Source organism: Pituophis catenifer, unplaced genomic scaffold (genome assembly GCF_029215685.1).
Source record: "Pituophis catenifer annectens isolate HBS135680 unplaced genomic scaffold, rPitCat1.0.hap2 SCAF_1, whole genome shotgun sequence".
In the NCBI taxonomy this organism is placed as follows: Eukaryota; Metazoa; Chordata; class Lepidosauria; order Squamata; family Colubridae; genus Pituophis; species Pituophis catenifer.
The window spans coordinates 355,050,225-355,078,150 of NW_027256881.1; the positions used below are offsets into that span (position 1 = coordinate 355,050,225).

At 55.3% G+C, this 27,926-nt stretch overlaps 1 protein-coding gene across 1 annotated transcript; it reads right to left on the reverse strand.

The window, feature by feature from the left end:
* Positions 1-495: 495 nt before the first annotated feature.
* MAP1S (microtubule associated protein 1S) lies at positions 496-25,970 on the reverse strand. Its single transcript, XM_070944805.1, has 7 exons — positions 25,783-25,970; positions 13,779-13,880; positions 8,853-8,935; positions 8,065-8,205; positions 3,909-7,098; positions 3,169-3,383; positions 496-2,064 (listed from the first exon to the last, which is right to left on the reverse strand). Exons 1-7 carry the CDS (start codon positions 25,964-25,966, stop codon positions 1,909-1,911), a joined length of 4,071 nt encoding a protein of 1,356 aa, XP_070800906.1. The 5' UTR covers positions 25,967-25,970; the 3' UTR covers positions 496-1,908.
* Positions 25,971-27,926: the final 1,956 nt, after the last annotated feature.

Here is a 27,926-nt window from a genome sequence, read left to right on the forward strand (position 1 = left end):
GGGGGGGGAGAGGAGGCGACCTCCAGCCCTGGAAAACGAGGCCAGTCTCAGCTGGAAGTCCCAATGGGAGCCCCCGACCCCCACCCACTGCCAGGCCTCCAGTTCTCCCCCCCCCCTCAACTCCACCAGGCTGCACACAGCTTCCCTCCATCTCTGGGTGCTCTGCTGGTGGCCCACAGCGAAGCTTGACCTCCGCAGGGCCACCCACATGTACAGCCCCCCTCCCCACAGTGACCTGTCTGCACCCCTGCAGGGCAGGAAGGGAGCTCCTTCCCCAGATCCCTCGGGCAGGATCCCAAACGCCCCCAGTGTCACCCGGCCAGCCATGCCTTCGGTGAGGGGGCCACCTGCAGGGTCCAAAGTGAAGGCTCAGGGGGTGCAGGTGCTGGACCCCACAGGAGGGTCGCGAGCCCAGACTTCCCTTCCCTGCAGAGAAGCCGTGGGCCCTGATGGCTTGGCAGCGCCTGAAGAGGCCCGGAGATTCACAGAGACATGTTGAGCTATGTACTTCTTTTAATGGTTTAATAGAGTTCAACACAGGTGTGCATTTGTGTGTGTACAAACATAACATTTGTGTATCACGGGGTTAACTGTGTAATGGCTACAACAACCACATCCTTTTTTCCCTACAGCTGGGAGAGGAGAGGTCGGCTGAGGCCAGGGAGAGGGGGACCCCCAGGTGGCCAGCCAGCCCTCCCCTTCCCCCGCCCTCATCTGCCAGGCTTCCATACAAAGGTGGTGAAAACGTTCCCCCCCCACCCGCAAATACTTCTAGACACACATCATGCTGATACAAAAGACAGGGCTGACCCCAGAGGCAGGAGGAAATATGGGGGTGGGGGGGAGGACAAGCAAAAGGGCAGGCCCGCCCAACCTCCCACACGGGACCATCCTATAAATTATAAACCTTCCATATGGTAAGTTTGGGTGGGGTTTTTTTTAGAAAAAAAATATAAAACGCATTAAAAAAACCACATTTCCTTCCTTAGAAAACGAAAGATTTAGTGTCACATTGCAAGGGGCTTATTTCCCCCAACTTTCCTTCAAACGTTAAAAGGAGGGGGGGTCTTTCCAGAGCTGCACAAAGGCCCCGGAGGAGGCGCCATGTGCTGGATTTGGGCCTTTGTGGCTGAAGCCTCCAGAAAAACTGCCCAACCCTCCAAGGTTTTGAACATAAAGAGGTAGAAGAGGTCTGGAGTGGGAGGCTGAAGGGGGGGGAGGAGGGGTCAACTGGGACTGTTTGACACACACACCCCAGCCTCCCCAGGAAAGAGCCAGATGCAAAGCCGCTCCTCTGCAAGCTTCAGGAGGGCCGGAGACCCCCAAAATCGCACTCACTTCTCCTCAGGGGAGGCCCAAAAGGATCACCTGCCACCCCACAGCTCTCTGTGGGCGGAGGGAGGCAGAGCCAGCGGGGGTGGGGGGGGAGGGGCCAGCACAAGATACTCTCACTGGACCCTGTGCTGTCCGGCCGCCTGAACAACTGGACTCTTCCCAGAGACAAAGGAAGGGCTGCTCCAGGCGGGGAGGCACCTAGTCCCACATCAAAGGAGGTGGGGGTGGGGAGAGAGGAGAAGCAGCCCCCCAACCACGCCACGGGGGGAGGAGGGAGTCACAGCCGGGCCTCTCTTGTTCCCCCCCACATCCCTCCCTCCCTGGGCTGGGGAGAAGCTGTGGTGGCGAACATGCAAACAAACCAGACAAATGGGGAGGCGGGATGCAATTCTCCAAGGGGCACGCAAAGCGCCTCTGGTGCCCCCCCTCCCCACCCACAAGCCCCAGAAGGCAGAGGGCTCTTTTGGAATGAAGCACAGCTTTGGAAGGGGGTGCCTCTTCCCACACCAACTGGCCCATCAAGGTGGAGGCAGCAGGAGACACCCCCCCCCCCCGCCTCAGTTCCGGTCCTGCTCAGAACTCCACTTTGCAGGCGGGGAAGGTCTCGTCCTGCATGGCCACGGTGCTGTTACTGCCCAGGACAGTCACGCCCAGCTCCTGCCGCCGCTCCAGCGTCTCCATGTACCACTCGTGCATGACCAGCGAGTCAAAGGTCGGGATGAGGGTCACCTGAGCAGGGGGGAGACAGGAAGAGGCTTTACTTTCCACCCCTCGAGGGCCCAGGCCCTGCTCGCCCTGCGCCCCCCCCTCCATTTAAGGCGCTCTGACACGAAGCGGGCCCATCCTGGCCACTGGGAGACCCAGCGGGAAAGTCTGGGTGCCCCCTCCTCCTCTTCCGAACTGCTAGAGTCCCCTGCAGAGCACCCCTCCTCTCTGCATGGGTTCCCTTTAACAACGCTCACCTTGGGCAGAAATGGAGGAACACAGCTCAGCGGTCAGCTGCCTCCTAATCTGACCCCAGGTGGCTAGAAAGCCTCGGAATGGAGGGCAGGGACCAGACGGTCACTTCATCCCTCCCCCCTCCTGCCCAGCTCTCCTCCTTTGTCACCAGAGCCCTCCCCTCTGGCCTCCGACTGTCTGGGGTTTCCCACTGGGGAGGAGACAAATTATTCTGTCTTCTATGAGATCAGAGTCTTCTGGAGTTTGGGGGTGGGTCTTCTAAATCCCAGCGATCAAACATTGGACTGCCTCCCCACCACCACCCCAGGGCAGGGATTCAACGGGGACGAGGGGGGCGGGGAAACTGGCAGCTCCGACTTTGGATAGGGGGAAGGGATCCGGGTCTCTTGGGTGACCACCAGCTGGACCCCAAAGGTCCATTAAGAGGAGAAGCCAGTCCGGGCTCTGGGCTGCCTCGGTCAGACCCCCATTTGACGTCCTTGTTCCCTTCTGAGAACCCCACTCAGAGGGAAGAGGGGCCGGGGGGGGGGACCAGGTGCCAAGGACGGCCATTGGGGTGGAGGGCCTGGGGAAGGAGAAAGACTTGGGACCTTCAGCCTGTAGAAGAGGGAAAGGCCAGCCTCTTCTGATATCCGGAGGGCTGCCCCACAGGAGAGCGAGACAACGTTCTTCCTCTTGCCCCAGAGGCAGGACCAGGGCAAGGGATTAAAAAGAGGAGGAAACGGCTCAGGCCTGACCTCAGCCCCCCCTCCTCCCAGCTGTGGGAACGGACCCTCCTGATTAGATAGTTTGCGCCCCTCATAATCCTCTGGCAGCAGGTGTGCCAGCTGAGGCCCTGTGCAGGTAGCAGAGAAGCTCCCTCCCGGGCTCTACCTGGGTGTCGTGGGCCCAGTGCTGCTTCCCCGAGAGCAGGGCGTCCAGGATGCCCCGCAGGACGCTCTCCTTCAGGTGGTCCTCCCCGCTGATGACGTAGCACTGGGAGCGGACGCAGCGGAAAAAGTCCTCGTCCACCTTCTGGGCGCTGGCCGAGCCTGGCAGGTAGGCCAGCTCCAGGTAGACTGGGCAGCGTGGCAGGCCAGGACGGGCCCCTGCAGAGGAAGAAGAGCAAGAGGTGGACGGGGAGCAGAGGCCCAAGCGCCAGGGATGCCACAAAATGCCTCCAGCTGAGCCTCAGACCCCCCACCTGGGACCCCCCCACTTTGGGCCATTGACCTCCTTAGCCCACCTCCCCTCTGAGCAGCTGTAGGGATAAACCCCAAAACTGGCTTTCACAGCAGGCAAGCAAGCAAGCAATGCCCGGCCTCAGCTGACCGGTCGTGAAGACCAAAAGGAAGGCCAAAGTCTAGAGAAATGGCCCTGGCCAAGACTGCTGGGTCCAGCTCCAGGTCCTAAGCGAGGAGGGGAGCCTAAGGCCAAGGCCAAGGCCAGCGGGAAGAGGCCAAAACAGCTCAGGCACCTCCTAATTCTCCTAAAAGGGCAGGGCACAATTCAGTTCTCAGAGGGGCTCTCGGCACAAAAGCAGCCTGAGCCCCCCAGAGCCCAGATTCCTGGCTGGCCTGCCTGGCAGGGCTGGTTTCGGGCACCTACTCTGAGTCGGGAAGTGCAACACTTACCTGCTGGGGTGGCTCTTCCTCCCCCTGGGAGAGGCCAGGCATTTGCGTTCCGTTGGGTGAAGGCCAACCGGTTGTCCCCGCTAGCACGAGAGTTTGGGGGGTCGCCTCTGCTGGGGGCCGGCAGCCGGGCTCTCTCCCCCATGCTGGCTGAGGAAGGCTTCGCCCGGGCATTGGGAGCAGCGGCTTTGAGGGCGTCTGCTTTGGGAGGGGCCGAACCCCCCCGCGATGAGGCTCGCTTGGCTTTGGCGGCCCCTTCTCTCTCGGGATCCACCATGCAGATGCCCGGCTGGGCAGGGAGAGGGCAGGGGTCTTTCAGGACAGCCGGGAGCGGGTCACGGGCCTGGGCTAGGCTCTCTGGGTCATCGTCTGAATCCAGTCCCCCGTCGGCCGTGAGAGAAGGGCATTCTTCCATGGCAGGTGGGGCGTCTGAGTCGGAGAGGGTGGGGAGAGATTCGCTGAAGGACGTCGGCGGGGTCTCGTCCAGCAGAGGGTGGGACCGGCGGGCTCGGGGGCCCTTCCTGTGCGATGGGGGCTTAGCCAGTTCCTGGGAGAAGTCACTGCTGTTGGACATGTCCCGGGGGCTGAAGTTGGCCGAGGGGGACCTGTCCGACTTGGGGTGTTCAAACTCACAAGGGGACACCAGGCAGAGATCCACGTCGTGGGGGGAATCCGACCGCCGGCCGGATCTGGGCAGGACCCGGCCATCCAGGCGCTGGGGGTGACAGGAGAGGATGGGCAAGGACATCCCGCTCTTCCCTAACACGGGCTCGGGGTCTGGGGTGAGCCCCCCAGCCTGCATGCCCTCTCCTTCCTCCTGGGGGAACTCACTCACAGGCGGCAGGAGCTGCTCAAAGGAGATCGAGAGCGATTCGTCTACCTCGGTGGAGTGGGGGGAGCCCACTTCAGCTGGCAGCGAGGGTGTAGTAAGCGTGGGGGACACATCGTGGAGGTCGTCCCGAAAGAGGCTCGGGGAGAGGCAGCTGGAGGGCTTCTCCTGGGAAGAGCTAGAGTTGTCGTGCGAAGCTCGGGGACCAGGGACGGTGCCATCGGGCCTCCAGGGATTGCCGAGGGCCACGGGCTCCTCCTCCATGGCCATGTCCTCCATGGGGGATTGGTGGGAAGGGGTGCGCCCCGCGCTGGCCGGGGACATCATCTCCAGGGTCTTTTCTTCAGAGCTGCCGCCAGCATCCTCCATGTCCGGGCAGTGGTTGAGCCGGGGCTGAAGGTCAGTGGGGGACAGTTCCAGGTTGATGCTCTGGTCGCTCTTGGGAGTCTTGACCAGTGGGGAGGGGGGCCCAATCCATTTCAAAGGCGAGCCGGCTTCCAGATGCCGGAAAGGCTGAGGGCTCTCTGGGCCCCCCTCTGTGCCCAAGCAGTTCTGGGCGGGCTCCGGGCCGTTCCCTTGGCAGTCCACGCTGCCTAGCGGGGAAGGCCTCAGCTGGCTGTTGCCCAGGGCGCCGGGCTGACCCGGCACCTGCTCTGCCATCCCCGCCTGGCGGGAGCCCCTGCGCAGCTTCTCCTGCATGTCCTTCTCTGAGGATGAGGAGGAGGGCTTAGACCCCTCCGAGAGGCCGCCTTTGGTGCCACTCGGGGGCTTCCCGGGGGTCTCCTTAGGCAACTTGCTCTTTGGCCTCTCCAGCTCCTTTTTCGGAGCAGGAATCATCTTTTTGAAAGTGCCCGCTTTGGTGGCCGGCCTTTTCACCTCTGCACTTGGCATCCTCCGCACCTCTCTTGTGGGCAGTTTGGCTGCCTTGTCCTCCAGCTTCCCCTCCTTCTGGGTTTCCTCTCTCTTGGCTGGCTCCCTCCTGGGCAGCCTCCCCTCTTTCCTGGCCACCTCCTTCTCCCGAGGAGCCTCTTCCTTCGGCAGCGCCTTCTTCCCCTCTTTCTTGGCCCCCGGCTTCTCCTTCTGCTGCTTGGGCCTCGCATCCTGCCTGCTCTTCTCCGCCGAGGGCTCCGTCTTCAGCTGGGCCCCCCTGGCCTTTTCCTCCTCAACACTGCCCTTGGAGGCCTCGCTAGGCGCCCTGGGCCGGTCCCTGGCACCGGTCAGCTTTGTCTCCTTCTTCTCCTTGGATTCGGTCAGGCTGAGCCGAGAGCCGGACTTGAGACTCTCCTGACTCTCTGCCCTCTTGTGCTTGGCTTGGGAGATGGAGATGGAGAAAGAGTCCATGTCCTTCTGAGTGACCACAGGGTGCTTGAGGAACTCCAAATGCTTGACCTTCTCCAGCCCTTCTAAGATCCTGGCCTGGGGAGTGCAGCCTGGGAACAAGACCCGGACGATTTTTTCGGTGGGGCTCACCGGGTGCCAGATAAGGAGCGCGCAGATGGAGGTCACGCACTGCAGGGGCAGCTCCAGCCCCTTGGGGTGTCCATTCCCATACCACTGCTGCATCAGGAACTCCAGCTCCCGGCTGCCCTTCACCGGGTGCAGCACATACATCTCCAGGCGCCCTACACCCATCTTCTGAAAGAGGATGGTGGGCTCCGTCCTGGGAGCGGCTTCCCTGGAAAGCGGCTTGGGCCGAATGCCGAGTTTGTGCAGGTACTGCAGAGTCAGACTGGCCTCGTCGCAGCTCTTCAAGACGCCGGAATCCCCTTCGATGTCCTTCAGCTTCTCCGAGGCGTTGAGGAAGACCACCCCCAGCTCTGGTGAGATGAGGTTCTTCACCCAGTCGTCCACCTGGGGACACTGGGAGGAAGGGTCCTCCTCCATTTCGGCCAGCTTCCGCTGGAGCAGGCTGTTCACTCCAGGCAGGCTGTCGGTCCCCACGTGGGTCACCAAGATGGAGTCAATACGGTCCAGGTGGCGCACCAGTTTCCAGAAGGAGGACCGAGGGTTGGACCCCCCATTCACTAGGAGGTTGAAGCCGTTGACTGCGAAGAAGGCTGAGTCACCTCGCCCCCCAGGGAAGATATAGCAGCAGGGCTTGGAGAGCTTCAGGAAGCCGACCGTGCTAGGGGGCTCCAGGAGGTCAAAGGGGGACAGGGGCTCCAGGGACTCCGAAAGGTACTCCATGAACTCCTGCAAGCCTTCCATCTGGGGCAGCACGCAGCCAGGGTTGAAGTGCAGGTCTATGAAGTCCAAGAGGTTGTGCTGGCTGAGGCGAGGGTCCTTCCATTCCCCGAAGTCTGGGCAGATCACGGTCAAGCTGGCTTTGGCAGAGGGGTCGGCCGAGCTGAGCAGCTCCCCAACCTGTAAGAGGAGGAGGGGGGGAGTCAGGGGAGAAGGGAGTTTAAGCCCCTCCCCAAAGAGGCCTCTCTCTGAACAGTGCCTACTTCGTGGGGAGCCCCTTCCTCACACAACGCGTGAAGGGAGGGAAACCAAAGGTTGCATTTACAGCTCAGGGGCCCCTGGAACCTGGTTCTCCCCCCTTCCCCCCCACTTCAACCCTACACACACTTTGGGGTGCTCTGTTCTGCTTTGGGACACAGGGCAGTGGTCTGGGGCGGGCACTTGGGGACCTCGTGGTATCAGGCCACCTGGGGACAGAAGAGGGTGGAGGTGATACACCCCCACCCCCCATTTTCTCTTTCGAGGCTAAACATAGGTCTTCAGGGGTCTTTGCCTCAATATTCACCATCTTCCGTGTTGCCCATTTCTAAATGCTTCCCAGCTTGTTCAAAACGTCTTTAAAATCTGGGACTGTGCGATCCTTAAGGGTTGTCAGCTGGAAGCCTCACTTCCCGTTATTCGGAAGCTTCATTTCTGCTGCTAGCAAAAGTCGATTGTGGGCCGTGTGTCTTTGCAGAAGCAGCTGAGAGCGAGCCTGCAGTCAGCGGGCATTCCCGTCTTTCCACAAGTCCTGTGACCCGGCCAGGCACCTGGGCCCCACCCTGCACTTCCGAATCGGATTTCTGCTCTCTAAACTAAGAACTGCATGTTTGTTTTTGCCAACGTTCATTCTTTTAGTTTTGGCCCACCTTCATTTTAAACTCTGCTTTTGGTCTCCTAGCTGCCCCAGGCCCTTGCTGCCGTCTGCAGGTTCCGTTTGCTTTGCTTTGGCATTTTCATCCAAGAGATAAAATATTGAGGTGCTGAGCAGCAGAGCGCCCGTCACCCGCTGCCTTCCCTGGCCCAGTATGCCTTCCCCACCAGCCCCCCTTTTTGGCATCCTGATTGGGCTGCCCCGTTCAGCGACCAGGTGAGGCCAAGCCTCACCTCTTTGTCTGCAAAGACCTGGATGAAGTCTCGCAAGGAGAAGGAGCCCATCTGCAGCACCAGCTCTCCCGTCTCCTCAATGCAGGGCCCGGCAAAGATCAGCAGCTTGTGGCGCGAAGGGTCGGTGATCAGGTTACGGAGCTGCAGAAGGAGAGAAAGGAAGGGGAAATGGGGCAAGTGGAGAAGCCCCCTCCCTCCATAGCCCTGAAGCACCAGGCCTCAACCAGAGCAGCCTGGCTCTTCCTGGCAGCCGCTCATCAAAAAGAGGCCCCAGGGCAACCTTGGAAGAGTTTGGCTTTGGCCACTTAATTTACTGCCCCAATTCAGTGGTCTGGGCTGAATGGGGTGCCTCGGGCAAGCGCTCCGTCCATAGTGGTGGGGGATGACAGCCTTGCCGGGAGAGGGGGGAGTTGCAAGGCTCCTCCTCACACCTAGAGGGGCCAGGCTGTGGGGAGGGTGGGACCCATCCTTCTCATCCCCCCTCTGCCAGGCTAGAGGCACCAACTGCCTGGGCAGAGAGAGAGAGAGAGAGCAGCTTTTGTCCAAGATGAGGGCATGGGGAAATGGCCCAAGGGGGACCATGCGGGTGGTCCTCCCCAAAGCCCCTTCTGGGGAGCTTCCCTGCTTCTCCTTTGGCAGCCACAGAGCCCTCCTGAATTGCTCAGACCTCCTTTCACGCCCTGCCCTCCGTCTCAAACCCTCTGCCAAGACGGGGACCACCACAAAGAAGCGGCAGCTCTGGGTCCGGCCTGAGCTCTGCCCCAGAAAGATTTCGGCCTGCTGCTCACCTCGTCACAGATGGATTTGTCTGAAGGGTTCAGCAACACTAAGGTTTCCAGCACATCGCCACGATGGTGGAGGGCACGCTGGCCTGTGGAGGAGGACAGAGAAGGCAGGGGCTTGAAAGGCTGGGAGGACACGAGGCAGAACCCCAGCCTTCCCCTGGCCCAGGAGAGTCCCCGTCCGTCCCCCCCACATCCAAAAGCAGCCGGGCAAGCACTAGAGAGATTTATTCCTGGTTGGATGAGCCGTCCTAAGAGGGAGAGGCCGCCTGGGCAGCTGGCGAGGAGGAACCCCAGAAAGCCTCAGGAGCCTGGATAGCTCTGCAGACTAAAGCACTGTAATTTAACACCAGCTGTCTGCAATTAAAGTAAGTTCGAATCTTGCCAGGCTCAAGGTTGACTCAGCCTTCCATCCTTTCTAAGGTAGGTAAATTGAGGACCCAGATTGTGGGGGCAATAAGCTGACTTTGTATAAAAATATACAAAAGTATGAAGGCTATTGCTTAACGCACTGTAAGCCGCCCTGAATCTCCGGAGAAAGGCGGCATATAAATCAAATTTAAAAAAAAAAGGTCAGGGTATGGAGCACAGAGTCAAGTTCCAGAGGGACAGGAAGCCCCCAGCCTGCAAGGAGACGGAAAAGGGATGGCTGGGAAACTGCAAAGCAGCTTGGAGAGAGACCGGGAGACTGGGGGGGGGGCTCTTTTATTCTTCGTTGGGGGTGTTACTTGGAACCCTGACATTCAGCTCAAAGAGGTTCACCCAGCATCTGACCTCCATGCAGCAGCAGCCAGTCTGATGCACTCTGAGAATCCGCCAACAAAGGGCACCAGAGCAGTGACCAGCCCCAAATGTGGCCACTAAACAAGGAATGTTTGTACTTAACTGTCTGAGGGAGGGACTGACTCTAAGCCCCTGACCCAAAAGGAGACCGGCACCTCCCAGATAAAGCTCCAAGTGGAAGGGGGCGGGCGGGAGGGACAAAGCATTCCACATTAGTCTCTGATGCAACCATTGAAAGTTTTTTTTTGGGGGGGGAACCATTTCAGTCACTCTGTGAGTCTGTGGAGCTCAAAACAACCATTCCATTATTAAGTTCACAACCCTTCTGGAATGGCCAAGCTGGCCTGTTTCAAACCCAGATGGAACATTTAATTTCAACTGCTTGGCTCATCACACAACATTTGGTCTCTTGCTGATATTCAGAGCATATTCCTAGGACAGAAAGTCTGAAAACACAGTTTGGTTAACTAGAAGAACATGCTAAAAATTTATGAAAGTAAGTATTATTCCATTACTTGAATTCAAGCTTATCCAGTGAAATTGATCAGCAAAAGACTCAGAACAGAGTATGGGAGGGAGGGAGGGAGGGAGGGAGGGGAAGGAAGGAAGGAAGGAAGGAAGGAAGGAAGGAAGGAAGGAAAGAAGGAAAGAAAGAAAGAAAGAAAGAAAGAAAGAAAGAAAGAAAGAAAGAAAGAAAGAAAGAAAGAAAGAAAGAAAGAAAGAAAGAAAAAGGGAGGGGGGTCCCAGAAAGAACAGCTGGCTGTTCTATGAAAGCAGCTGACCAGGGTGTGGCTGAAAGCTCTCAACAGAGCAGTTTTGTTTCTCCATTAAAGAAAAGTTTGCTTTCTGGGGCAAAACCCAGCCATGCCCTGGGGGGGCCTGAGGTTAAGTCAAGGAAGCTATTCTTCAGTTGCTCTTTTGAGCACGTGGCCACTGCCAGGCCAAAGCCAGACAAGGCCACGATTTCAAGGCCGTGAATGAAAAAGCAGCCATCCAGCAGAGTGGGGCCTGCACTGGAGTGAGCATTCTGCTAGCAGAGGCTAGTCTGCCGTCTGCGCCCTCTGCCCAGGCTAGTCTGGGCCACAGGGGCTGGGTGGACTATTCAGAGAAAGCAGGCGCTACCGGCCCTACAGCCAAGGAAAGGAGCTCCCCCACCCCCATCACACGGAGGCCGCCAGGGGCTACGCTGGCCTTCTGCTGTAGCCAAGGTCCGAGACAGGGGAGGGGGCAGGAGAGGGGGACCCCATCTCAAGGAAGGCCTTCGAGATGCCGGACCCAGGAGGGCCCAAACATGACCCAACCCGTGAAAGGGCGAAGTCATGGGATCAACCCACGGGCCAATGGCAGGGACAAAAAGCCAGGGAGACAGGACAGCCACACTGGCTGGCCCACAACCCCAATGCACTGCCCCAGGGGCCCCACCCTGGTTGCCCCTGCCAAGATCCCAGGCTCTGGGAAGGGTGCTCGGCCTCCGGGAGGAAGTGACCTGGCTGCTCGGCGAGGCACAGGCCCAGGTAAGATAGGGGAGAAGAGCTGACGGGCACTTCCACCAGCACCACCCTGGCCGCCTGCCCAAAATAAAGAGGGTCCAGAGAACAGATGGGACCCACTCCAGACCCCTTTCTGCTGATCAGGTGCCCTGCCGGGGAGACAAGCCAGGGCTCTCCCCAAGTAACGTGGGAGGCTAAACGAAGCCAGCTGGCGTAGAAAGCCCTCCTCCCTGCACTCAGAGATCGGCTGACGGGAAGGGAAGAGAGGGGCACCCTAGGCGGAATTTGGGGTGGGGAGAAGAGGTTCAGAGCTACGATGCAAAAAGCTAACTTGTTAAACAAGAACCAAAACAGTCCAAACCCACAAAAGTTATCAGTGTGGAAGGTGAGCAGGCAACGCCATCCAAGCCACAGCTGCACAGCAGGTACACAACACCGAATGCTGTTCTTCCTTTGACCCATGGGACCCCCACCAGACCACCCCCAACACAGGACAACTGGGCCAGTTGTTCCGAGGAGGAGGAAGGGAGCCCTTCCTTCGCCCTCTCCCTCCCTCCTTCCTCTCCGCAGCCCCCTTGAGAGGCAGGTTGGGCCGAGATGGAATCGGATCCTTCGCTAGAAGGAAGGAAGGGAGGGAGAGAAGAGGCAGCCCCAAAGAGAAGCAGGCAGAGGGAACCATTGAAAGATTTCACAAGTACAGATAGACACTCTGTGTTCCTGCCACAGCGATACAAGCAGCATTGGGTGCTTCCAGGCCCATCTTCAATCAAGCGGAGATGCGCACAGCAAGCACCAAAGGGCCAGAGAGTCGCCCTGTCCTGCAGGACTTCTCTGGGTGAAGAGAGGACAGGAGGTAGACCACTTATGTGCCCAAAGGCAGTTCCTCACAATGAGGCAGCAGGACGGTGGTTTCCCACAGATCTGAGCATGGAGAAATGAAGGGAATCTTCATGCTCTCAATTGTGGCGGAGTCTTTTAAAGGACCCCGAGTTCACTAACCACACTTTCTAATCACTTCTGGAATTCCCCTATTTAACTATATTAAGGATATTAGAGATTTTCAAAAGGTGAAGTTTGAAAAGCCCCCTGGTGAGTTTCCCTCTGGTCTCGAACAAAAATAAAGTTAACTATAACTTTAAGAAACAGAAACAAAGAGAAAAAAAAACTAAGAAAGAATTTAAGAAAGAAAAAAAAAATAGACTAAGGGGCCAGAAAAATTTGGACCCTTAAAGGCTTTTGGTAAAAGCTTTGGGGAGAAATCAAATTAACAGGATTAAAACAAGACCTAACTCGAGGCTTCTGGCCTTTACAGGGTTTTTTTGCTAGCAACCCGCTATTATTGATGATGCAAATGGCTTTGCAAATGGATGAGGGGAGGGCTCTCAGGAAAAAAGAAATATATGCAGACCACCTTATAAGGGGGGGGGGGGGAGGAGAAATATTAAGTTTGCCTGTGATGAATTATTGTGAGGAAGGAATTGTGTTAAGGAGGAAGTCACCTCCTTAACTATTACTCTTTAATCTTTTATTTCTTTCCTTGCCTTTCTGTCTCCTTCTTCCATTTGTTTTCTCTGAACTTTCTTCTGAATGTCAAGTTTAGTATCTTTGATTATTTTTAAATTTTTCAACATTTATTTTTAAAAGAGAGATGAAAACATAGACAAAGACTCTCTAGAGAAACAGCTACAGCACAGTCCCTTCTATCTCTGCCCGCCTTGATGGACACCATGTCGGACAGCTGGCTCGGACACACCCAAACTCAGAAAGACATGATTGAGAGGGCCATGGGGGAGGGGGGGGGCGGCAATGCCAGGGCGGAAAGGACAGACGAGGCCCCAGGCATAGTCCAGGCGAAGGTTTTCAAGCCCTGCCCCATACCCAGCTTGCACCAGTGCCACTCCCCCCATCTGCCCATGCCAGTGTCAAGGCAGAAGAGGGCAGGACAAGAAACAATGGATGGGAACTAATCAAGGAGAAGCAACCTAGAACTAAGGAGAAATTTCCTGACAGCAAGAACGATTAACTGGTGGAACGGCTTCCCTCCAGAAGTTGTGTGTGCTCCATCCCTGGAGGCTTTTAGAACAACAGAGTTGGAAGGGACCTTAGAGGTCTTTTAGTCCAACCCCCTGCTTATGCAGGATACCCTACATCACTTCAGACAAGTGGTTGTCCAATATCTTCTTAAAAACTTCCAGTGTTGGAGCATTCACAACTTCTGGAGGAAAGTTGTTCCACTGATTAATTGTTCTGTCAGGAAATTTCTCCTTAGTTCTAGGTTGCTTCTCTCCTGGATTAGTTTCCACCCATTGCTTGTTGTTCTACCCTCGGGTGCTTTGGAGAATGAGTTGACTCCCTCTTCTTTGTTGCAGCCCCTGAGATATTGGAAGACTCTGCTATCCTGTCACTCCTTCTTTTCATCAGACTAGACATACCCAGTTCCTGCAACTGTTCTTTATATGTTTTATGCAGAGACTGGGCAGCCATTTTTCGGGGATGGAATAAGGACTCCTGCCTGAGCAGGGAGTTGGACTAGAAGACCTCCAAGGTCCCTTCAAACTCTGTCATTCTGAATTCCCCAGTCAAGGCGACCTCTGGCAGGGCCCTGGAGGCTGCTTGGTAGGAAGCCCCGAGGGGAGCAGCTGCTCAGCCATTTCCTTACCTTTCACTATATCTGAAAAAGTCGCAGAGTGGCGGGAGACGAAGAGCTTGAGCTGCTGATCAAGGTTGCAGGCGGTCAGGTCGATATCCCAAGAACGGATCCCTGCCAGAAAGAAATGAGAGAGCTGTGTAAGAATCACCCTGGAGCACACAAAGCATTCCCCACCTGATGCTCCAACCTGGGGACCAAGGGGGCGTCTGTGGAGATTGCTGCAGTCCCAAGGCAGGCGCCCGCCCCCCAGGCCCCTCTGGCTGGGACTGTGCTCCCCTTCCCCACAAGCTCACCCTGAAATGATGGAGGCAGCCAATGGGGGCCTTAGTGGGTCAGGTATTTCGTAACCCCCAATCCCCAATTCCAGAGAAATGAGGTTAGCTGAAGGGATCAGAGGAACCCCAAAGACCGGCCGGCAGGCGGGGAGGATGCTAAGCCCAGCACATCAGACCAAGGAGCAAGCCGTGTTTCCAGCTGTTTCTGGGCCACTTGGCGGCCTGTCCGACCGAAACCTGCGCTGACCGTACAAGGCCCTCCACGGCCCCTTCGGAGGCACCTGGAACTCTGGGAGTGGAAGAGTTGCTGCATTGGAGCAGATACCAAGGACCCCGTTTTCTATGGAACCGAGACCAGGAAACACAGGCAGTCCTCGACTCAATGATCCCGGGACACAGCATCCGTCATAAATACACGCCAGTTGCCAAGCTGCAACGGCTGGCTGTGTGAAAAGCAGTCGTAAGTCAATTCCTTCAGTGCTGTTGTAACTGAGAACAGTCACTAGACGAACGGCTGAAAGTCAAGGACTTTTTCCCACGGGCTGGAATTGCAAGAGACCGGAAGGTTCTCTCGTCTCCTGTGGTTTGGTCCCCTTTTGGCTTCACCTCTGAGCGTGTTAACACAGAGGAACGGGGGAGCCGTTGAAGAGGACAAAGCAGCACGGAACCTGCGATGCTACGAAGGGCTTTGGCCGATGGGATGAGTTTATATAAATGATGACTCTTTTGGAGCTAAGGAAAGGATATCCGATGTGTTGATTACCAATGCTGCTTTACATTCTAAAATAAGTAGAGCCATGGGGTCGATTTAGGCCAGATATAATGGTGAGTTTCAGGACTGGAGTCTTATAATGACACTAGAGAGCTATTTTTTTTTTCTTGCTTATTCTGTTTAACCACCATAACATATGCAGGTTTTTTTGCTGCATAGACACTAGAGTGTCTTTTTTGATGTTTCACAAAAAAAAAGAATGAAAACTAAAAAATAGGATATTTGCAATTCTTTTAAACAACTAAAGATGATGGCTACGATTACTTCAAATCTAGCGCGACTTGGAAGACCAAATTAAAAAAAAAAAAGCAAACAAATTCAGATCTCCAGAATTAACAGTCTTTGCAACTCCAGCACGTGGGCATCCTCGGGGGCTTCTCCTCCTCCGTCCTACAGGCTACCCTACAGCCACACTTTGGGGCAAATTTGGACATCTGCTCTGGAATGAAGTCCAAAAACTCAAGAGCTGAGACCCCACATTGGCTCCCGGGACAACCAATGACGTTAACCTAGTTTGGGTAATGAAGCATCTGCAAGAAAACAAGCAAGCTTAGCGAGCACCAAGGAGCCCTCAGAGCAGAGAACCATTTGACTGGGATGGGGTACGGCTCCTGCCTTGGGTTGGACTAGAAGGCCTCTGGGGTTCCTTCCAGATGAAACCATCTCAATATTGTTCCGTGTCGCTTGCAATGAAAAGCAAAGGGTTTCTAAGAGGAGCAGACATCCCTCCGCTGCCCAGCAAAGGGCCTTCACACCTCCTAGGTGGGGTTGATTTAAGCTGGGGAGGGGAAGGGGAGAGGCTGCCTGTGGCCTTCCCACCACGGCTGTAGCTACTTGCAATATTGCTGAGGCTGCCACTATGATCGGGGCTTGAGGCTTCTTTGGCCTCTTTTGAATGGAGGAAGTGCAGAGGCAAAATCCCAGACGGGCTCCAACCTCTGTTCTCAGACCAGCATAAGATGCCCGGAACTGGTTTCTGACTGTGGCTTCCTGTTGGGAGTCAGGACGGAGGAAGCAGAGCAGAAAAAGGGAACTATTTCTCCTCCTCCTCTCCGAGGGGGAAAGCCTGCTCCAACACAGCAGCCGCTCTTCATTTTTTTCTTCACTGGCTGCCTCCGTGAGAAGTTGCAGAGAGGCCAGAAAGTCTGTGTGGGCTGCAGTCCAACAGGAAAAGTATCACCTCTCAGAATTTGAAAAAAACAGTGAGACAAAAGGAAAGCCAGATATTTTTTTTTCTAATTCCAATGGGGGAATTCTAAGTCTCTTTAAAGCTATTTATTTATTTATTTATTTATTTATTTATTTATTTATTTATTTATTTATTTATTAAATTTATATACCGCCCTATTCCTAAGGGACTCAGGGCGGTGAACAGCGAACGATAAAAATACATGTAATACAAACGTTAATAATAAAAAAAACCAATTAAAATATACTAAACATTCTGGTCCTAGATAATTCAAGACATCCCAGTTTAAAATAAAATCAAAAAGTAATATAAAGGGAAAGTTAGGCCAGGCCGGCCTGCTGAAACAGGAATGTTTTGAGGGCACGGCGGAAAGTGCGCAGATCCGGAATCTTCTGTATCTCTGGGGGGAGCTCGTTCCAGATGGTGGGTGCCCTCACAGAAAAGGCTCTTCCCCTGGGGGCCGCCAGTCGACATTGTTTGGCTGACGGCACCCTGAGAAGCCCCTCTCTATGGGAGCGTACTGGGCGGTGAGAGGCTATTGGTGGCAGAAGGCGGTCTCGCAAGTACCCCAGTCCTAAGCCATGGAGCGCTCTAAAGGAGGTAACTAAGACCTTGAAGCGCACCCGGAAGACCACAGGGAGCCAGTGCAGCTCGCGCAGGAATTTTCCAATTCAAAATGAGTCTTTTCAACTATGTGTCAGGTTTTGAACATTTCTGGCAAGGTCAGGCGGGGCGTGTGGACTTCAGAGCATTGTGCATGCTGCTGCCTAGGCCCCCAAGAAACCCCCCTCACCCTGCGCATGGAAGGTCTGTCCGCAAAGGCTCCACACGCTGGGGGCAAGGGGGGAGGGAGGCGGCAGGCCCAGCCTTTCTGCTCTGCACATCGGCTCCTCTCAAAAGCGAAGCTGTGCAGAAAAAGCAGCCGACGTCCCCAAGTTGCAACGCAGACCCTGCGAAGCCTCCAGCCAGTTCTGGAGCCACTCGCTGCAGCCTCTGATCGGGGGGCGGGGGGGGCGGAACTAATCTTAGTGCTGCAGAACACATGACCCGATTCTGCACTGCAGTTCTGCAGGTGGAAACACTGACAGGACTGCCCCAAGTGTCCATCGGAGCGGAACCCCCAAGTCCAGCCACGTCATTCCAGCGGAAGAGGACAAAGGGGCGAATCCTGTCTCAGAGGCGAGCCAAGCCTGGGAGGAGATGCTGGAGGTTGCCAGGATGACCACTGGCTGCCCCCTCCCTGCGTCTCTAGCCCTGCTTTGGGAACACCGGGAAGGACAGCTGTCTCAGGTGCTTGCCAGAATAAAAAAATAGGGAGTGAATTCATTAGATAAAAAATAAAAACTGGCTTTAGGTGTGCCTGAGGCTCTTTGTCCTTCCTTGACCACCCCAAGCCTTGGGGCTGAGGAGGCCTGAGCAGCTTTATTCAAGGGCGCATGCTGGGAGAGGAATCAGCTCCTCAGGCCACCTCAACCCCAAGGCTTGGAGTGGTCAAGGAAGGACAAAGAGCCTCAGGCACACCTAAAGCCAGTTTTTATTTTTTATCTAATGAATTCACTCCCTGTTTTTTTATTCTGGCAAGAACCTGAGACGGCTAGCCTTTAAATACATTGGTCATGTCAAGACCACTTCTGGACAGGACTGGTCCCCCCCCAAGCACCATCTTCTGGATTTGAGGTAGAATGAAACTACTTATTGGCACCGTCAGGGCCAAATCCTGGCAGGGGACGGACCTGGGGTGGTCAAACATAGGCAAGCCGGACAAAGGAAGAGCCCTCTTGATATCCAGTGGCTACCGTGACCACAGCCCAGCCAGAAGCCCAGCCAAACATCCCGATCATTCGGCAGAGTCTGGAAGTGCCAGGCAGCACTTTCTGGGACCTCTTTCCCAGTGGGACGTTTGAGAAGAGCCTGCAATTCTGCCAGTCTCCACCAAGCAGCAGCCTACCTAGAAAAGCAGGGCCTACAAAGGATCTGGGTCCTGCCTACCCAGCAAACAAAAACAAAACAAAACAAAATACAGGGGAGATTTAGCTTAAGCTCAGTTTATGGCATTATTGGAAACTGGACTTAGGAGAGGCTAAAAACGAGCTGTCCATTCTAGTGCTAACATAACCATCTTTAAACCCAGCCGAACTTCTAATCTGCTGCCCTGAAAGAGGCGGTGGTGAGGCCTCTCCTCAAGAAGCCGTCCCTGGATCCAGCAATATTGGCTAACTATCGTCCTGTCTCCAACCTTCGCTTCATTGCGAAGGTTGTTGAGAGTGTGGTCGCGCAACAGTTTCCACAATTCCTGGAGGAAACATCCTATCTGGATCCGTTCCAGTCAGGTTTCAGGTCTGGGCACAGCACGGAAACGGCATTGGTCGCGTTGGTCGATGATCTCTGGAGGGCTCGGGACAGGGGTTATTCCTCTGTTCTGGTCCTATTAGATCTCTCAGCGGCTTTTGATACCATCGACCATGGTATCATGCTGCACCGGCTGGAAGAGTTGGGGGTGGGAGGCACCGTGTTACGGTGGTTCTCCTCCTTTCTCTCCGACCGGTCGCAGTTTGTGTTGGCAGGGGGGCAGAGGTCGACCTCGAGGCCTCTCATTTGTGGAGTGCCGCAGGGATCGGTCCTCTCGCCCCTTCTGTTCAACATTTATGTGAAGCCACTGGGCGAGATCATCCGTGGCTTTGGGGTGAGATACCACCAGTACGCTGATGACACCCAGCTGTACATCTCCACCCCAGGCCACCCCAACGATGCCCTTGAAGTGATGTCCCAGTGCCTGGAGGCTGTGCGGATCTGGATGGGGAGGAACAGGCTCAGGCTCAACCCTTCCAAGACTGAGTGGCTGTGGCTCCCGGCATCCCGATATAGTCAGTTGACTCCATCACTGACTATTGGGGGCGAGTCTTTGGCCCCCACTGAAAGGGCTCGCTATCTGGGAGTCCTCCTGGATAGGCAGCTGTCTTTGGAGGAACATCTGACGGCTGTTACCAGGGGGACCTTTTATCAGGTTCGCCTGATTCGCCAGTTGCGGCCCTTTCTTGATCGGGATTCCCTGTGCACAGTCACTCACGCCCTCGTCACCTCTCGCCTTGACTACTGTAACGCTCTCTACATGGGGCTCCCCTTGAAGAGCACCCGGAGGCTCCAGCTGGTCCAGAATGCAGCAGCGCGGGTAGTGATGGGAGCAACATGGCGCTCCCATGTAACACCACTCCTGCGCGAGCTGCACTGGCTCCCGGTGGTCTTCCGGGTGCGCTTCAAGGTGTTGGTTATCACCTTTAAAGCGCTCCATGGCATAGGGCCTAGCTATCTCCGAGACCGCCTGCTGCTACCGATGACCTCCCATCGACCCGTGCGCTCCCACAGAGAGGGCCTCCTCAGGGTGCCATCAGCCAAACAATGTAGGCTGGTGGCCCCCAGGGGGAGGGCTTTCTCTGTGGGGGCTCCCACCCTCTGGAATCAGTTGCCCACGGAGATAAGAAGAATCCAGGACCTCAATGCCTTCCGTCGTTCCCTGAAAACCTATCTTTTTCAGCAAGCCGGGTTGGCTTAAGAAGAAATTTTTAAAATTTTTAAATCCTTTTAATTAGTCTGCGATTTTAATTTTTTGGGCCAAATTTTATATATATTTTTAAATGTTTTAATATTTGTATTCTATGTTTTTTATCTTGGCTGTACACCGCCCTGAGTCCTCAGGGAGAAGGGCGGTATATAAATTCGAAATTAAATTAAATTAAATTAAAATTAATCCACAAAGCAAAGAAAACGACGTTTGCATGTAGGTCATAGAATATTTAGAAAGCTGCAGGTTGACAACACAACAGGATGATGTTGCCGCAATACCACACGGCCTCCTGCCTCTCAACAAAGCTGTCAGAATACATCGTACGAAACAAGTCCATTTATCGCTTAGCTTTTCCTGTACTCTGCACTTAACCCAAGGTAAATACCACCTGGAACTGGGGTAGTACTTAAAGGAGCTCTGTTGTTCCAAGTCATTATCCCTAGCTTCTGCCTCTTAAGCCAAACCTCCTGTGTAACAGCCAGGCATTTGGAAAACTTGTTTACCAATCTGAGGTGAAGGAGAGTTCCAGTGTTTTGTCGCCTTTTAAGAAAAGAATCTGGGCTCATTGTGAATCTTAGCTCCTGGATTATGTCATTGTTTTCTGCTTGTCTGTCTGTCTGGTGGAAATCCCTGCTTCTCTGAATGTGGGAGAGGACAGGTTCTTGTCTTTTTGTTTCCTTCTTAGCTTTTTTTATTTTCTCTTGTCAAAGGTCTGTAAACATGACTTATCTCTGTGTGTTTGTTGATGGCTAATTGTCTGAATGCCAAGCTTCCAGAAATTCCCCGGCGTTTTTTTTATTTAGCTGGTCTAGGAGAGAATGGGACAACTTGCCATGGCCAACTTGCTGCAGGACACAGTTGCTACGGGACAATTGAACAATTCTATTTAATTATTTAAAATAAATAAAAATTATTTTAACTTTTGCCATTCACATTTCATTCTGTCCCTCCTTTTGCATCCTTTAATTATTCTATTCCACCATTTCTTTGACATTAGCGTAATTCTTGTCCCGCAGTGAATTGTCCCGCGGTGAGTTGGCCATGGCAAATTGTCATAGACCCGGTCTCGGGTGCTTTCCTTTCTCTGGTGTTCTGGATTGCTGTGGTGCATTTGTGCTCTGGGAAGTTCGATTGTTACTTTGACAATGGAGCACTTGTGGGTTGTTTTTCAATAAACTTGGGTTTCTAGTTTGCTGTTATTCCCTCTACAGGTAAGGATATCCAGGAAGGCAGCGTCTCGCTTTCTTCTTCCCCTGTCAATTTTATTCCTTTGAAGAGGTTGTTGACTGTTGCATGGGTCCTCCCTGTCTTTCTTGTTATGACAAAGGTGTGGTCTACACCCCAGGCCCATGCTTTTGAACGCTATGGTTGCCAGGTGATGCGTTACAGACGCAGCTGTGAGTCCCGAGAGTGGCAACCCCAGGGGTGTCCCTCCGATTTGTGGGCGCACTTGTAGGAAACGTAGAAGCTGGGAGGCCGATGGGGGCCATGATTTTGGCCTTAACACACTTGCTCACCTCGTGGGTGTGGTGTGGTGGTACGTCTGGATCTAGAGACGTAAAGAGTGCTATGACATCAAATGCAGCCATCATTTCATCTTCTTCTATTTTTAGTTCTTTGGTTTTCTGGAGGGATTGCAGTGGGGAGTTGAGATAATATTCCCCCATCCCCATGAGATGTCCAAGCTTTTTTGCAACTTCTTTCTCTATGTTGGGGTCCCTGCTACCCTTTCAATTGAATGATAGCAATAGCACTTAGACTTATATACCGCTTCACAGTGCTTTCCACCCCTCTCTGAGCAGTTCAGAGAGTCAGCCTATTGCCAACAATCTGGGTCCTCATTTTATCTATCTCAGAAGGATGACTCAACCTTGAGCCTGGTGAGATTTGAACTGCTGAAATTGCAGGCAGCCGGCAGTCAGCAGAAGTAGCTTGCAGTATTGCACTCTAACCACTGCACCACCACGACTCTTTGATGATGAGCCATGCTGTCCTTGTGTATTTGGGGGCACCCTTAGGAGCTGGGGAGGATGGGCCCACTGTTCTTTGTGTGTCATCTGAGCTTTCCTGGCTAGGTTGCCAAGACTTCTCTTGATCAGATTATACATTAATCTGGAACGTGGAACAAAGGCTTGAACACAGGATAGGCAGAAGCAACGGTTGCCCAGGGACAGAGAGGAGAGGGCTGATTGCTTTTCACCTCCTTTAAGGGAACTGTGAGAGGATTTCAGCGATAAACCCAGGTCAAAAAAAGTCCTAAAAAGAAAAAGACTTGGAGGAAATTCCTAAAACAAGCTTGAGGGAGAAGGAATAGAGCAGCTTAGCTCTGTATCTCCAAATTACACAATGCCCGCTGCTCAAGGCAGTATCCCGGCTTAAGAGAGCTGGCCCACCAAGACCGTGGCTTGAAAGGCTCCAGCTGAAAACACCCACCAGGAGCTCCAGAAACTGGGAGGGAAGCATTCAAGGACTATGCTGAGGCCTCCCGGCTGCCATGGGGGACAGCGACCTTCACCGGCTCGGGCACTGGATCCCTTCCTTCCCTGGGACTGTCATGGTGGGTTCTTGTCTGCTTGTGCGTTTTGCCCTTTCCAGTCAGTCTTGTCTCCTGGCAACTGCCTGGATTAGTCCCGGCAGTATTCTTGGTAAGATTTTGGAAGGGCTCTGCCATTGCTTCCTTCCTGGAGCTGAGAGAGATTGTCTGGCCCAAGGTCACCCAGCTAGCTTTGTGCCTCAGGTGGGAGTAGAACACCGTCTCCCGGTTTCTAGCCTGAGTTTCAAGGCAGTCCTACCTTCCTCATTTCCTCCAGCAAGGATTACTAAATATAACCCATGCTTCCGTGCAGAATCATCTCCTTGCTGAGCTCCAGGCAGCCTGCGGAGGAATCCAGCTGCTGGCACCCGGGAACAAGCACCCGCAAACCACAATGGCCTTTCCTGAGGGCATCCCTTCTCTTCTGCTCGGCCTGCGTGGGGTCCAGTGAGGGCCATCCTCGCGTACTTCTTTGTGGGTGACCAGAGCCTCCGTCCTCTGTATTTGGCAGAGCTAATGATGCTCGCTCCCTCTATGAAGCTGCTGCTTTCCCTGCCTTCCACAAAGAGAGCAGAATCCGACCCTTCCGTCTCTAGAAGGCAAGTCAGCCTTACTTTCCAAGGACTTTCCACATGGGAGCTTGGCCTCCTTATCCAAGCCCAAAGAATGTTCCTTGCCTTGAGGTCTTTTGCCTGCCCCCATTCATCAGAATACATCCTACCCGTCAAGAGGCTCTGGGCCTTCTCCTCCACTATGGGGCCAGTCCAGGGCATGAAGGTGGTGAGCCCAAAGGCATTCAGAGTAACAGGCCAAGAGGTAGCTGACATGCCCACCCAATGCTGGCCTCCAAGCTGAGACCGATACCATCAACCAGGCTGCCTGTTTCCCACAAGGAGCCCCATGTCCACTGCTTTTGGGAAGGAAATGCAGCCCCCAAGGAACCTGCTTGGGGCAGCTGCCAGAGAGGAGCCCTTCAAGAGGATCTCCCTGCCCGATCCACCCCACTACAAGAGGCCCCACCAGCTTTGGGACCCTCCCCTCCCTTCAAGAAGCCGCCCTGGCTCAGCTAGAGGGAGGAAAGAGCAGGAATGGCACCCGGGAGCTCAGTCGGGGCCTTAAGAGCATCCCTGAACGAAGAGAGAGGAGGCTCCCCTGAGGCATCCAGCAGGCAGTTTAACCACTTCTATTCCTGCAGAGATCGATGCCAGCATCTATAAAACCAACCAGAAAGCAGCCGGACAGAGACAGGCCTTTGGGATTAGGAGCAGAGCGAGAGGCCCAGCCACCAAGGCAGCATGAGCAGCTGCCCAGGATGGAGATCAAAGAGCAGCTGTTGCCTTAAAGACCGGAACCCAAACCCGGCAGCCTTCTAGCCACCCCGGCTTCAGATGCCTTTCAAGGGAGAGGAATGCCGGCCTCCTCAGCCAGGGATTCTTCCCTTTCGCAAGGGGCTTCCACTGGCCCACCCCTCTTCTTCACCCACCCACCCTCCCTCCCTCCCACTGCCTGCCCTCGGGAGCTCTTCTTTTCAGAAAAGGTTCAAGGGATTGGTGGGTCTAACAATAGTTGCAGGGGACTTGCACAAAGTCCACCCTGTGCAAAGCAAACAGGCCACATGTCTTCCACCTGTGAGAAATTCTCCCGTTTCTTCAGCAAATGAAAAGCCAGGGCCGTCCAAATCCAAACGAGAACCCGAAGCCACAACCGGCAGCATCTTCCTGGCAAGAGGCGAGAGCAAGGCTCCCATCCCCTCCACAGAAGAGGCGCATCCCAACAGGTGCGCACCTGGCCCTGGCTCCTGGCCTGCTCGCACCCTGCCAAGGTGACTCAGGTGCACTGGGAAAACAAAAGCAGACTTCCAGCTTGGGGGAACCTCCCTCCCCTCGGGGCGGGGAAGCAGCAATTAGGAGCAATTTGCTGCCTTGAAAACAATCCCAGAAGGAAAGGTGTTGCCAGGCTCTCCTCCAAGAACCGCCCGGCCGCTAATTTTGGTTCTGCTTGGCTGGGATCGTCCCCCTCTTTCTGCTGCTGGGCTGGGACGCCTGGAGGAAAGGGCTTCTTTATGCGGCCCCAGCAGGAGGCCAGGACAAGGTCCAAGTAGACCCACTGCTTCAAGGACAAGTCACCATCCCAACAAAGGCCAAGGCCCTGGTGCTGCCCTCTTCCCCACCTCACTTCCCCAACCGCTATTGCAGCAGAGAGGACCGGTGGGGCTGCCACAAACTGGGAAAGCCAACAAATGGCAAAGACAGACCCAAGAGCTGAAGCAGCCTCCCCCAACACACAGAAGAGCTAGGAATTGGAGTGGGGGGAGCCCCGTATTCCCCAGAGGACCTTCTCTTTGAGAAGTCCTGAGCAACACATGATCTCTCCTTTTCCCACCCAAAAAATGCTGGTTGCAAAGATTTGCTCTTCTTTAAAAAAAAAAAAAAGAATAGAGAAAGCAACTGCTTTTCCAGCACCCCAAATGCCCGAGAAAGACAACTCCTGCGGCCTTTCAAAGGGAAACGGGGTGCTTGGAGGCCACAAGGGAGCTCAAGCCTTTCCATTCTGCCCCTCCAGGGCACCCGGGCGTTGTGACACCCACAGATCACACAGAGATGAGATCACGCAGCGGGGCCAGGAATGGCAAAGGCGGTTCTGACCTCAACTTCCTTCCACCAACTGCTCTTTATTCTCTGTGTCCAGCTGGTTTCCTTGCAGGAAGCCCAGCCCGGCCTCTCCTCCGTCCTCAAGCCCTCCAGCATCCTTTGCACCCTCAAAAGGGCTCCTTCTATCCCAGGAGATGCTGGCTGGGCTCTGCCTCCAGCCAAACTATAGGGGAGTATCGGGGAGACAGAACCCAAATCCTGGGGGGAAGTTAAGGGAATCGGCGCTCTTTTCTGTTTATTATTTAAACCTGTGAAAGGCACCCAATTCTCAGGGTCTCCAAGTGGCGAACAAAACCAAAAGGCTTTCATGAAAATGCCTGGAACATAAATCCAGACCAGCTGGACAAAAAAATGCCAGAAAAGCAACACAACACCTGGAAATTTCCCAGCCTCGGTTGCCCCCGAAGACGCTGCTGCAGCTTCTCCTCCATGCGGTCCCTCCTGAAAGCCACACCTGGGGGGGGAGGCCCAGGAGAGGGGGAGGGGCAGAAGGGATGCCCACCGCCCCCCCCACCCTAACCGCAGATGACCCAGAGCCCCTCCAAAGGGAGGAGGCAGCCCCCTCCCCTCCCCTCCCCTCCCCTGGGAGCCCCCTCCGCAGCTCTTGCAAGGAAGACCCGCCGCCCCCCCCCTTTCCCAGCCCCTGCAGAGCCCGCCTTGGACGAAGCCGAAGGGCCTCCCCAGCAGCCCCAAGGGCGGAAGGGAGGCTCGGCCCTTTGTCCGCCAGGCCCTCCGGGGGGGGGAATGCCCACCTCCCCCCCCCGAGAAGCCCCAACCCCTGGCAGCCCAGGAAGGAGCCCCCCCCGCTGCCCCGCCCGTCAGCCCCCCCCCGGGCCGCTCCGCTCCGGCCGGCCTCTGCCCCTCCCCTTGCAAGGAGGCCGGGGGTCCCGCTGCTCCCCTCCCCTCCCCTCCGCCGCTTCTCCGCCGGCCTCCCTGGCGGGGCGTTGGGGGGGGAGGCGGCGGCGGAAGGGCGCCCCGACTCCGAAGCCCCCCCGCCCGCGCCCCTCCCCCCACTTCCGGCGCCCCCTCACCGGCTCTGACGGCCGCCAGCACCGCCCTGCGCAGCCCCGGCCGGCCGCCCCCGGCGCCGAAGACCACCACCAGCGAGAAGCGCTCCGAGGGAGGCGGCGAAGGGGCAGCAGCCGCGAGGGGGGCCATGGAGAGGCTGCCCCGGACACCGCCTCCGGCTCCTCCGGCCGCCACAGCCGCCGCCATCTTGGTTGGCGCCTCCGAGGCCTCCGTTGGCCACGCCCACCCGCCGGGCCCCGCCAGCGCCCTCGCGCGGGCCCCGCCCCCTGCGCTGCAGCCCGCCAGTCAGCGAGCGAGAGGGGCGGCTGGGCGTGGCCACGGGGGGAGCGCCGGGGAAGGACCCGGAGGAGGAGGAGGAGGAAAGCGCGCCTCTGAGCGTGGGCAGAGTGCTCGGCTGATGCCGCCCAGACCCAGTGGGACGGGAGGAAACGCGCCAAAGGACGGAAGCGTTGATGTTCCTGAGGGTTTGCTGCGGAGTCTGAAAGAAGGCGCGCATCTGGAGCAACCAGATGCCTCCCGAAGAGGATCCCAACCCGAGGGCGCCCTCCGTGCATGTGCAGAGTTTCCCCGTGGGGCCTGCAGGAGGGTTGCCTGAGGCTGAGGGAATAAATCTCCCTGCCCCGCCTTGGCTCCCCTGGGCCGAAAGTTTGCTTGTGACCTGAGGGAGAGACCCCTCCTCTCAATCTCCGGCCGGGGTGGGGAGAGCCTTCCCTCGGAGCACGCACAGAGTGTTTTCCCCAGAACAACTAAGGGGTTTTTAAAAGAAAGCGTCCTCTGGAAACACCGTTCGCAGAAAGGTTGTTCTTGGCCATGTGCAGAGTGTCCTTTGGGGGCATCAAATTTAAACTTAACTGGCAGCTTTTGCATATTCTGAAATTTTTCTGCTGATATTTTTAATAGTCTGGTTTTGCATGAAGATTGCCCCTGAGCAGTGGGGAGGGAGGGAGGGAGGGAGGCAGAAAGTCCGGGGGTGGGGAAGGGGAGGGGAGGGGGTGTCTTTGGTGATATTTGAGCAGGTGAAGTTTTCTTGCAGTTTCATCACTCAAACTAGGTAACTTCAGTGCTAGTAAGGAGTGGGTTTACCTAAACACAAAAAAAACGTCCCTTCTAGCACTGATGACGTTACCTAGTTTGGGCAATGAAACGTCTGCAAGAAAACCACCATGAGGAGAGACCACCAGGGACCCCTCAGCTCAACCCTGAGCCATAAAGATTCTCCTCTATTGGAGCCAGAGGGTGTTTGTGCAGACTGCCTTCACATGAAGCTGTTCTGGCAAGGAGAGCCCCATGCAAGGCAGGGTGGGGGGGGCTGGTTTTCTGAGGGCAGCCAGCCTGAAGAGGCCTGGGGTCTTCTCCCCACTTCTAAACAATGGGGGGTGGGGTGTTTCCCAGGGTTGGGAAAAGAGGCTGGCAGGGAAAACAGATGGGGCTCTCCAGACGCTGCCCCTATCGCCTGGGTTCCTAGAGCATGTCTGTTGCAAGCTGTTCCAAGGGTTAATTGTTCTCACTGTCAGAAAGTTCCTCCCCATTTCTAGGTTGAATCTCTCCTTGGTCAGTTTCCATCCATTAGTCCTTGTCTGGCCTTCAGGTGCCTTGGAAAACAGCTTGGCCCCCTTCCTCCTCTCTGTGGCAGCCCCTCAAGTCTTGGAAGACTGCTCTCCTGTCTCCCCTGGTCCTTCTCTTCCCTAGACTAGCCATGACCAGTTCCTGTAACAGTTCGTTGTATGTTTTAGCCTCCAGTCCCCTCCTCATCCTGGTTGCTCTTCTCTGCACTCTTTCTTAGAGTCTCAACATCTTTTTTATAGTGTGGTGACCAAAACTGGATGCAATGCTCTAGGTGTGGCCTTACTAAGGCTTTATAGAATGGTCTTAGTACCTCCCTTGAACTTGATTGTATCCCTCTGATAATGCAGTTTAGGATTGCACTGGCTTTTCTGGCTGCCGCTGCACACGGCTGGCTCCTATTTAGCTGGTTGTCCACTAAGACTCCCAGATCCCTCTCACAGTCACTGCTCTTAAGCCTGGTTTCCCCCAGTCTCTATCTGTGCTTTTGGTTTTTCTTACCTAAGTGTAAGACTTTTCTCTACATTAAATTTCACTTTGTTGGATAGGGCCCAATGTTCAAGTCGGTCAAGATCCATCTAGG